This window comes from Sinocyclocheilus anshuiensis, unplaced genomic scaffold, assembly GCF_001515605.1.
Source record: "Sinocyclocheilus anshuiensis isolate Anshui unplaced genomic scaffold, SAMN03320099.WGS_v1.1 scaffold67, whole genome shotgun sequence".
Taxonomy (NCBI): Eukaryota; Metazoa; Chordata; class Actinopteri; order Cypriniformes; family Cyprinidae; genus Sinocyclocheilus; species Sinocyclocheilus anshuiensis.
In genome coordinates this window covers 1,353,788-1,364,332 of record NW_015552546.1, presented here as the reverse complement: position 1 = coordinate 1,364,332, position 10,545 = coordinate 1,353,788, and the positions used below count along the sequence as shown (strand labels likewise).

The 10,545-nt window shown below is 39.1% G+C and overlaps 2 protein-coding genes across 2 annotated transcripts in view; one reads left to right on the top strand and one right to left on the bottom strand.

Moving 5' to 3' along the window:
- The window catches only part of LOC107664231 (dnaJ homolog subfamily C member 16-like), a 17,034-nt gene extending 10,408 nt beyond the window's left edge, over positions 1 to 6,626 (top strand). Inside the window, exons 8-15 of the mRNA XM_016454744.1 lie at positions 2,492 to 2,622; positions 3,369 to 3,546; positions 4,127 to 4,309; positions 4,448 to 4,524; positions 4,679 to 4,759; positions 4,840 to 4,929; positions 5,243 to 5,416; positions 5,495 to 6,626. Coding sequence (XP_016310230.1) covers positions 2,492 to 2,622; positions 3,369 to 3,546; positions 4,127 to 4,309; positions 4,448 to 4,524; positions 4,679 to 4,759; positions 4,840 to 4,929; positions 5,243 to 5,416; positions 5,495 to 5,903 — 1,323 coding nt within the window. The 3' untranslated portion in view covers positions 5,904 to 6,626. The remainder of the gene's footprint in view (positions 1 to 2,491; positions 2,623 to 3,368; positions 3,547 to 4,126; positions 4,310 to 4,447; positions 4,525 to 4,678; positions 4,760 to 4,839; positions 4,930 to 5,242; positions 5,417 to 5,494) is intronic.
- A 921-nt stretch (positions 6,627 to 7,547) lies between these two features.
- LOC107664256 (agmatinase (putative)) overlaps positions 7,548 to 10,545 on the bottom strand; it is a 4,521-nt gene continuing 1,523 nt past the window's right edge. Inside the window, exons 2-7 of the mRNA XM_016454778.1 lie at positions 10,107 to 10,309; positions 9,967 to 10,015; positions 9,686 to 9,881; positions 9,302 to 9,481; positions 8,814 to 8,898; positions 7,548 to 8,740 (exon numbers count right to left, since the gene is read on the bottom strand). Coding sequence (XP_016310264.1) covers positions 8,667 to 8,740; positions 8,814 to 8,898; positions 9,302 to 9,481; positions 9,686 to 9,881; positions 9,967 to 10,015; positions 10,107 to 10,309 — 787 coding nt within the window. The 3' untranslated portion in view covers positions 7,548 to 8,666. The remainder of the gene's footprint in view (positions 8,741 to 8,813; positions 8,899 to 9,301; positions 9,482 to 9,685; positions 9,882 to 9,966; positions 10,016 to 10,106; positions 10,310 to 10,545) is intronic.

Here is a 10,545-nt window from a genome sequence, read left to right as displayed (position 1 = left end):
ATCAAGTACATCCAGGAGAATGGAGACTTCATCCAGATGTAGTGCAGGAGATCTGGCTACGATTTGGAAGCGCGGAAGTGGATCTTTTTGCTTCAGAGATGACCACTCACTGTAGTTTATGGTTCTCAAGGACGGAAGTGTCCAGTCCCTTGGGCCAGGATGCACTGTCTCACGAATGACCGAACTGCCTACTATATGCGTTCCCACCTATCCCTCTGTTATGGGAGATGTTACACAGGATCTCCCTGTGCAGGCACTGAGTGCTACTCGTGGCACCACGTTGGCCAGCCAGACCATGGTTTCCTTTGTTGCTGAGACTTCTGACAGGCAATCCGTGGAAACTTCCCCTCAGGAAGGACCTCCTCTCCCAGCTGGAGGCAAGGGTCTGGCATCCGGATCCAGCTCGTCTGCAGCTTTGGGTCTGGCCATTGGGTTAAATCCTTCTCTGGAACATTGTGACTCTGCCGTTATCCATACCATCTCTAACACCAGGGCTTCATCCACATGACATATTTATGCTTCCCGTTGGAAGCATGGTGTGGGGAGCGGGGGCTTGATCCTGCAACATGTGACATACAGAGCATCTTAAACTTTCTTCAACATTTACTGGAGGAGGGCAAGGCAGCTTCCACGTTGAAAGTGTACGTCGCTGCGATTGCTGCATATCATGCTCCAGTTGGTGGATCTTCTCTTGGATCTCACAGTCTTGTCTGCAGTTTTCTGAAAGGTGCACGACGTCTGAACCCTGCTCGGACTCCTCACTTCCCTGTGTGGGATCTGCCACTTGTGCTTACGTTCCTTTGCTCATCCCAGTTTAAGCCCTTGCAAAGCACTGACATTAAATGGATGTTCTTGAAGACTGCTTTTTTGTTGGCTTTCGCGTCTGCGAAAAGAGTCAGTGAGTTGCACGCACTGTCTGTTAACGAATTGTGTTTGCGTTGGTTGCCGGATGATTCCGGGATGGTTCTACGACCCAATCCTTCTTTTCTTCCGAAAGTCCTGAACTGAACTGGCCTCTTTTCAGACTTCTTCAGGGTCTGATTCAAGTGCCCAACTTTTGTTGCGTGCTTTGAAGTGCTATGTGAGCTCTACTGCTCAATTTCAACAGTCAGACCAGTTATTTGTCTGCTATGGTGGTGTGAAGAAAGGTGCTCCAGTGTCGAAGCAGAGATTGTCAAACTGGATAGTGGAGACAATTAAACTGGCTTACAAGGCAACAGAGAGGCCACTGCCCTGGAGACTAACCTGCCATTCTGCTAGGGCCATCTCATCTTCATGGACTGTTTAAAGAGGAGTTTCCTTGGCGGATATCTGCACTGCCGCTACCTGGTCTTCTCCATGCACGTTTGCCCAGTTTTATAAAGTCAATGTTGCTGCTCATCATGCCGTTAGTTCTGCGGTTCTTCAGGAGCGGCCTTAATTTTTATCAGGTGGGTGGCATTCCTCATGACTATGTTGGTATGTGTCATCCATAGTGTTTACACTGCCTCTGGCGGTCAGTAGGAATGAAACAGAACGCTAGTTACGCATGTAACTGTGGTTCTGTGAATTCCGGATGACCGCCAGAGTTCTTGGTCACTCGGAATGCGCGAGAAAGGCGTACCGAGGCAGAGTGCTGAGCTACGGTGGCTTATAACCCCCCAGGGCTCAGCATTCATCACTACGTGACTTTGTTTGTATATTCTCTCGATCTATCTAGCTGGTGCTGCGATAATCCATAGTGTTTACACTGCCTCTGGTGGTCATCCGGAATTCACAGAACCACAGTTACATGCGTAACTAGCATTCACACGAACATTCGCAAACAGCGTCGCAAACTTACGTGGTTGGAACTACAGCTCTCGACCTGTGGTTAGAAGCATAGTTTCTTGTTAATGAGACATATGGGTTAAAATAAATTATTCTCTTGGGCACAATAAGCAAGCTAACATGCAGTACAACCTATATTTTCCATTCTATCTAAATATAATTGCATTTTAATCTATGTTTTTTGCGCATTCTCAATAAGTGCAGAGTGAAGAGTGCGCCTGTGCATAAATGCCTAAGGGAACCCCAGAGGATTATGTAAGAGGGAACCCACGATTAATCAAACATCAAATAAAGCAAAATGACACGGAACAAAGAAAAAGTAAATTAGTCATCAGGTGCCATGTTCAATACAGCAGCATCTTAAGAGATCTCCAATCAGTTAAACAGCAGAAGTTATTACTCCACCACATGCGTGTGACGTCATTAACAATGGCCCTATATTGTTGAACTAATGTTGTTCAAACGATGGAGATGCAGCAGTGTTCGGGAAACAGTCGTGACTAGCTAGTTCGTTTCCACAACAATGCATTGTACTATGGTGGTCAAATCAGCGAGTTACATCGTTGTACTGGAAACGCACCCCAGGTTGGGGCTTCAGCAACATCTTTTTTTTGTTTCAGATGTTTGAGAAGATATAAATATGTTTACCTTTTGACTTTCAATTAAACATTTGCTCCCTCAGGCTAAAGGGATGAAGAAGCAGATAATAGATGAGTTCATCTCCAACAACAAGTTCCTCCTGGCTCCTCGTCTGGTGAACCAGAAGCTATTTGATGAGCTTTGCCCTGTCAAACAGTTCCATCGTCGCAGGAAGTAAGATGGCTTTGTAAAAATCAGTGGAGTTAATCCGATTCAACATATTAAAGGGTCTTTTCCAATAGTCTGCAATGTCTTTTCCACAGATATTGCATTCTACTCATCACTGGTGAGGAAGAGTCAACATCAAATAAAGCAAAATGACAGGGAACAAAACATAGTAAATTAGTCATCAGGTGCCATGTTCAATACAGCAGCATCTTAAGAGATCTCCAATCAGTTAAACAGCAGAAGTTATTACTCCACCACATGCGTGTGACGTCATTAACAATGGCCCTATATTGTTGAACTAATGTTGTTCAAACGATGGAGATGCAGCAGTGTTCGGGAAACAGTCGTGACTAGCTAGTTCGTTTCCACAACAATGCATTGTACTATGGTGGTCAAATCAGCGAGTTACATCGTTGTACTGGAAACGCACCCCAGGTTGGGGCTTCAGCAACATCTTTTTTTTGTTTCAGATGTTTGAGAAGATATAAATATGTTTACCTTTTGACTTTCAATTAAACATTTGCTCCCTCAGGCTAAAGGGATGAAGAAGCAGATAATAGATGAGTTCATCTCCAACAACAAGTTCCTCCTGGCTCCTCGTCTGGTGAACCAGAAGCTATTTGATGAGCTTTGCCCTGTCAAACAGTTCCATCGTCGCAGGAAGTAAGATGGCTTTGTAAAAATCAGTGGAGTTAATCCGATTCAACATATTAAAGGGTCTTTTCCAATAGTCTGCAATGTCTTTTCCACAGATATTGCATTCTACTCATCACTGGTGAGGAAGAGTCCTTCGCCACAGGAAATGAAGCCTTCCTCTCGCTAGCCTCTGCAAACACTAATGATGTGCTGCGATTTGCTTACGTCTACCAGCGACGTCAGCAGCCCCTATGCGATGTTCTCTTGAAGAACAAAGACAGCACACCACCACAGGTAAATGTTATCTTCTTCATGCTTTTTTGTTTCGAGAAGAAAATACTTGAGCATTATAGGGGTTGACAGATATGTTATTTCGAACGATTGTTCGACATTATTAGTTGCTTATTTGCATCAATTATTGCAGACAGAGAATGGAACAATACATTTATTAAAAACAATCACTTTGATGTAGCAGTTGCTTACAGGATTCCTAAAGTTTTACCTGTTTAGGTTCAGATTAAGCTGTGTTATTTGGAGTGATCTTTGTTTAATTATTGTTTGGAATTTTTGTTATTTAAAGGGTTACATTTTGGCTCCATTTGTGTTTATATTTAATTAGAATTTATTTCATTTGAGATAATACATTCAGGGTCATTTCTGTTCATTAAGTAATAACACTTTAGTAATAAAGCACTATTTTACATTGAATTTTTACATTCAATATACATTCAGTATCCAGGTTTTTATGGATGATAAAATGGCCAAATTGTTTATTGGCCTGTTTTCCCATTTAAGTTATCAAATTGGCAAAATCCACTATTGGTGGACCTCTAGTGTGTAACCCAATGAAACTTTTGTGTGTATTATTGAGCAGGTGGTGATTCTGGAGAGGCGTAAGGGAGCTGGTAAGATTCTGTATAAGCCAGTTTTGGGAGGATGGAACGGCAGTAAGGAAGACAAACACAAGCTTCTGGAGGAACTCGAAAGACTGCAGAAGGATCCCTCCATCCTCAATAATGATGCCGTTCTCCCAGAGCTCAACAATGAGTTCACCTCGGTGAGTCTCTCAGGGTTTGCTTTTCATGGAGCGTCTTTAATTGGGAAATTAGCAGTGACCTCTATGCATGTTTCAGTAGAGATCTAGATTATGTCCAAATTTACTGGAACTTAATTTTGTACATCCGTTTGTTTTCAGATGTTTTTAATAAGATGGATTTACACGGCATATGACTACTTGTCTGAAATTATCGATGATCTTCTTCACAATAACTGGTAGGCAAATAAAATGCCAATTGACCCTAAGCTCTGCCCTTCTTCTTTACTGTAATAAGCTTTATGAAATATTTGTTAGTACCAAAAGGTGGGATTGGTCAGCAATATTTTTGATATATAATGCTCAATTAAGTTATTTTCATTCATTTTGCAGGCGTGAGATGATGCCCCTACTGTCTTTGATATTCTCTGCACTTTTTATTTTATTTGGCACTGTAGTTATTCAGGCTTTCAGGTAAGATTTATTGCATTCATAATTCTGATGTGTTAGACGGGAAATGCAGAGACATTGAACGTTGCTGTTTCTAATTTCAGTGACTCAAGTGAGGATAAACAGCCCAAAACGAAAGCAAAAGAGGCATCCAAGGCAGAGAACGGTTCGCCAAACACCTCCAGCACATCCAGGTTCTTTCATATATTAGTTTTGGATAAATCCAATAAATAAATTCCATCTATTTTAATGATGCACAATGTATCAGTACCATTACATTTATTGGATATTATTGAGTTTGAAACAATACTGTAATAATCTTTTTAAGTTGAGATTATTTATAAATCAATAATAATAATATTCAATTTGGAATTTGAATAATATCAGTCATTTGTTATCAGCTATAAAAATAGCATGAAATTATATAAAATAATAGCATAAAATAATTATTTTATATTGATGCATCCCTAATTTATTATACTATTATATGCTCTTTTTTTTTTCCAGCAGTCGCCCACCAAAGAAAAACTTTGTGGAGGTGACAGAGTTAACCGACATTACATACACTAGTAACCTGGTGAAGCTGAGGCCGGGTCATATTAATGTAGTTCTGGTACTTACTGATTCCACAAAGAACATCCTGCTCAGCAAGTTTGCCAAGGAAGTTTATTCGTTCACTGGGTGAGCCCTCATTGCATGGTGCACCTTGCAGTCACAATGTCTAAAAAAGATATATACTATGTTTCCTCTTCCTCGTAGGAGTTTGACGCTACACTTCTCTTTCCTAAATGTGGATAAACACAGCGGATGGATGGCGGCCGTGTTGGAATACGCCCAGGATGCCATGCAAATCGACACAGATGAGGACGAAGTGGGCAGCCGCAAAGTAGACTACACAGGCTATGTTCTAGCCCTCAATGGCCATAAGAAATACCTGTGTCTTTTCAAGCCAGTCTACACAGGTGAAGACTTGGATAGCAAGCCGGAAGAGGAAGGAGGAGGATCCCGGTCCAGGAAGGGCATGACACGCTCTCGATCCACAACTCTTCAGATCCACCACAAACTGGATCGACTCGGACTCTGGATGGAGCGACTGATGGAAGGGACGCTGCCACGGTACTACGTCCCAGCCTGGCCCAGTCTGGACAAGATCACTGTCAATAAATAAAGCCTCATGGAAGCTAGCATGCTTTTGCTAGAGCTAATAACCCAGCTGGATTAGAAGCACCCGATGGCCTCAGTGAAACCAGGCTTGAAGCTGCTCAGAGCCAGATGCTCTATGTAAGACTTTGCAGAAGTGACTTTAGCTTAGCATTGTTGGGGAAAGGAAAATGTTTGGAGTACTTGAATGTACACTAATGTTGACCTCTTGGAAATCTTTACTTTAGCTGCTCTATTGGAGGGCTTTACAATCAGTTTGGATATTTGGTATTTATTTCAAAAGGCTGTTGGTTGAGAGGCAAAATATCGATACAGCTAGCCTAGCTTTTGATTTTAAATATTTCCGTTCCACGAATAACATTGCAACATGCTGCTAGTTGAAAAACAGCTAACATAATGTAGCATAACAAACATCACTGTAGACTTTTAGTCTTAACTGTTTACTCAAGACAATGCTGTGAATTTTTATGTTTTACAATTTTAAGAGACACTTTTATCATTTTAATTGAACACCCTTGATCTACAAAGTGCAATATTTAACTTTTGGCTAACAATTTACAATAAGGGTCTATGTGTTAACTTTAGTTAATGCAGTGAATTAAATGAAATAACAATGCAAAATGCTTTCGCAGCATTGATTAATTATGTATAACGTACATTTCTACAGTACATATACTAAAACATTTTTATCATTTCAAAATTGTGGTTTATAAAACGGATAGTTCCGGTCCTTGATTCTGATTGGTTGAGCCGCGTTCGAAGCTGTTGTAAATTACTCTACAAACACACACCTTTGTTTACTTCTGTCTGTTGCTCGGCAACCACTTTGTTGGAACCACAAGTGATTCTGAGGCGCTACATTGTTTGGTGGAAGAATACTGGTTTTATTAATATCATTACACTTTATTTGCTCTTTTATTTTGTGAAACCTAACTACGTATATGGAATAACCATTTATAAAAGCAATAAGCCCCGTGAAGCCGTGGTTTACAGTCAAGTCAAGTCAAGTAAAGTCACCTTTATTTATATAGCGCTTTTAACAATACAGATTGTGTCAAAGCAACTGAACAGCATTAATTAGGAAAATAGTGTCAATAATGCAAAATGACAATAGTAAACACAAATTTTTTCAGTTAAAGACAGTGAATTACAGTGAATTTATAACAGCTAAGTGGGTTTTAGGCACTCTGCTTTGCGTCTTTCCTAACAACGCCCCTTAGCTGTTATAAATTCGCTGTAAACCATGGCTTCTTGGGGCTTATTGCTTTATTATTGTTAGCTCATGATGCCCAATGCATTAACTAATGTTAACGAATTGTTAACACATTTTAATGTTTTACTCGCAATTCCTTACCAAAAAAAAAAAAAAAAAACCATTTTAAAGCATGAAAATAAAATATTAAACTAGAATAAAATACTTTGGCTACTTTGAGACCTTTAATAAAAGTTTGTTAGAATTCAAAATTGAAAATATTTGGAAACGTACCATTTGTAATTATTTTATAATAATTTGAACATAAACACAAACTTTTTTTCCCCCTTCTAAATAATAGTGAAAATATGGATGGTAGATATCTTAAGTTCATTTAAACTTAAAAAATACTGTAGCTTTATCAATTCAGTATCTAAAGAAAACTTTTTAGGTTTAGTCTTTTTTTTTTTTTTCAGTGCAACACGTGTCAAATTTCTTAGCATCTTCCATACTTGTGGTACAGACTTTAACACAACTGGAGCAACTTTACAGCAATACCCACAGAACATGAACTGTGCTTCAGTCCCAAGGTGTAAATAGTTACATAATATTAAATGTATATGTAAAAATATAATATGGATTTGTGTACCTAAAATATAAGAAAGATTCCAGATGTTCTTACCAGATTGATAGTGTAAGTAAAGGGTTTAACAGCTCTTTATCGACCTGTACAAGTCACATTCAGCTATATAGTGCAGCTATAAAACGAGCAGGTAAAGCCTTAAAGAATGACAGAGCGCCAGAGACCTTTATAGTTTCCAGTTGTGTTTTGATTAAAAATGTGTTGTGGCATGCAAAGCATACTCTCAACAGTACAAAGAGAAGACATAATACATACTTTATCTGAAGTATTTTGTACTATGCATTTCATGTTTGCTGTAGAAAACCATTTGTCTCCTCTATGTTGTGATGTTTCATTTTGTTAGCAGGATTTAGTGGTTATGCATTTGATTAGCTATTGCATATGCACAGAAAGGTGTGGGTGAGTTAAATCCACTCCTATATGAAGTCTTCCATTACTGACATATTTTGAGTGATGAATAATATTACTTTATTCATATGGTGTTCAATGAACATTCATTATACTTTATAATTGATGATGTATTGGTGCCATTGTACTATATTAGCATTTTATTTGTGTTTTGCAATGCACTGGTAAATATCTTAAATTTAAGATAGCATTAAATCATGCCAAATTTTCATGGCTTATTAACTCTATATGACTAAATGTATTTATGTCTGTGGTGTAAAATATGAACTCTGTATCATGTTGTGAAATTATTTTATTAATCGGTTCAAAAAAAAATGTTTTTTTCGTAATTTTGTGATTTTTTTTTATTTCCGAGAGTTGTTTCTCCATACGCAATATGAATTTTCTTCACTGTGTTCATGAATTGACTGTATGACACTGTTTTGCTAATCCCAATAAAGGTATTTGTTGCTGAAAATAATATTAATACTGATTTTGTACACAAATCATGTATATGTGCAATTATTTGAGACGTTCCACAAACGCAATCAATAATATTTGACTTTTGGAAGGACACACATCATCTCAAAAAGGAGGTTAGCCCCAGTCAAAGCAGTGTTTCCTGTGAAAAATATAATGTAAATAGTAAAAAATATATATAATATAAATAAAAAAATTTATATATAATACAGTACCTGTGGTGTCATAAGGTGGAGAAACCTCAACTAAATCACAACCCACAAGATTAACACCTCGACAACCTCGAATGATTTCCAGACCCTAAAAAAAACACATTTCAAAATACATTATTCTTTACACAAAAGAGTGTCGATTGAGATTCAAATCAGCCATGTCTCTATCTTTAAGTGTGCTTTTAACCAACCCCTAAGGTTAATATTAAACTTTCACGCGCAAAGTCCAAGACCTGCTCTTGGCTGTATCTTTGATCTGTAATGTATAGTACATTATGCCAGATTAATAGTGTGTCCATTTTTCAAATCACTTGTTCTATATATCGATTGCATAGTGTGCGGCAAATTTTATGTTTATATGAATACTTGTGGAAGTATTATTAACATAAAGTGATTTAAAAGACCTTCATTGATTGGTTTAAGGGTGATGGGAGTTTATTCTCAACTGCAGGAGCAGGTTTAAGCATCTCTGAGCGACAGGTAAAGCATACCTGAATGGGTGTGAGGCCAGCAATCTCAGGTGTTCCTGTGCCTGGAGCAAATGCAGGGTCCAGACTGTCTATGTCAAAGCTGAGATAGACTGGTCCGGTTCCCATCTGTGAGCGAACCTCCTCCATGAGCGGGACAAGAGATTTGTGCCAGCACTCCACAGCTTCCACTACACGGAAACCCTGGAAAGACCAAAATGTACTATGTTTTTATTTACAAGCACGATGGAAGACGTAAAAGAAGCACTGGACTCAAATATAGCGTCATTATAGAGTGGTGGAACTATGACTTCACTTTGCAGGCCAATGAATATTATACGACATATTACATTCTAATATATGAATTATCTATTTAGAGCATGATTATTGGTAAAAGCATCGTGATACCTGTGCTCGGCTCCACTCATAATTATCTGGAGAATAACCCGAGCCTCTGAGCCCGATCTGGACGACCCTCTTGCAGTCCAGGAGCCCCTCATCCACACAGCGTCTGAAAGGGGTCCCGTGACCAATTTTCTCACCCAGAATCATGTCACTAGTGTCTGCATGCGCATCCACATGTATTAGGCCCACAGGACCATGCCTGAACAGCAGAAAGAGCAGTATTTCAGACTAAATGTGAGTTGGTATTGCAAATTAGGAGGGGGACCTCTTGTGTTTTCACCAACCTCTCCGCAACAGCTTGTAGAATTGGGTATGCGATTGTATGATCACCTCCTGGGAATCCAAGACAAGTGGAGAAGTAACATATTAAAAGTGGACTCAAACCTGATCCATGTATTCCTGCATATTGAAAATGTTTTCTCACCCAGTGTAAGTGGGATGCAGCCAGTGGCCACAATTTCACGATAAGCCTCTCGTATTTTTTTGCAGGTGTCCTTCAGGTCAAAGAGGTTAACATTAATGTCACCGATATCCGCCACCCTTAGTGATTCGTATGGGGCCGCTCTTGTCCAGCCATTGTACAACCTGATCATAGCGGATTCTGCCCTGATGTGCCTCGGACCAAATCTGTATCGAGTACAAGGGACTCAACAAGTCATTTTTGTTCATGAATATTTTAACCACATCATTTTACTCCATCTTCAGTGCCACATGATTCTTCAGAAATCATTCTAATATGCTGAATTATTATCAGTGCTGGAAACTGCTGTGCTCCTTAATATTTTTTGGGAAACTGCGATACTTTTTTCAGGATTCTTTGATGAATAAAAAGTTAAAAAGAACAGCATTTATTCAAAATATAA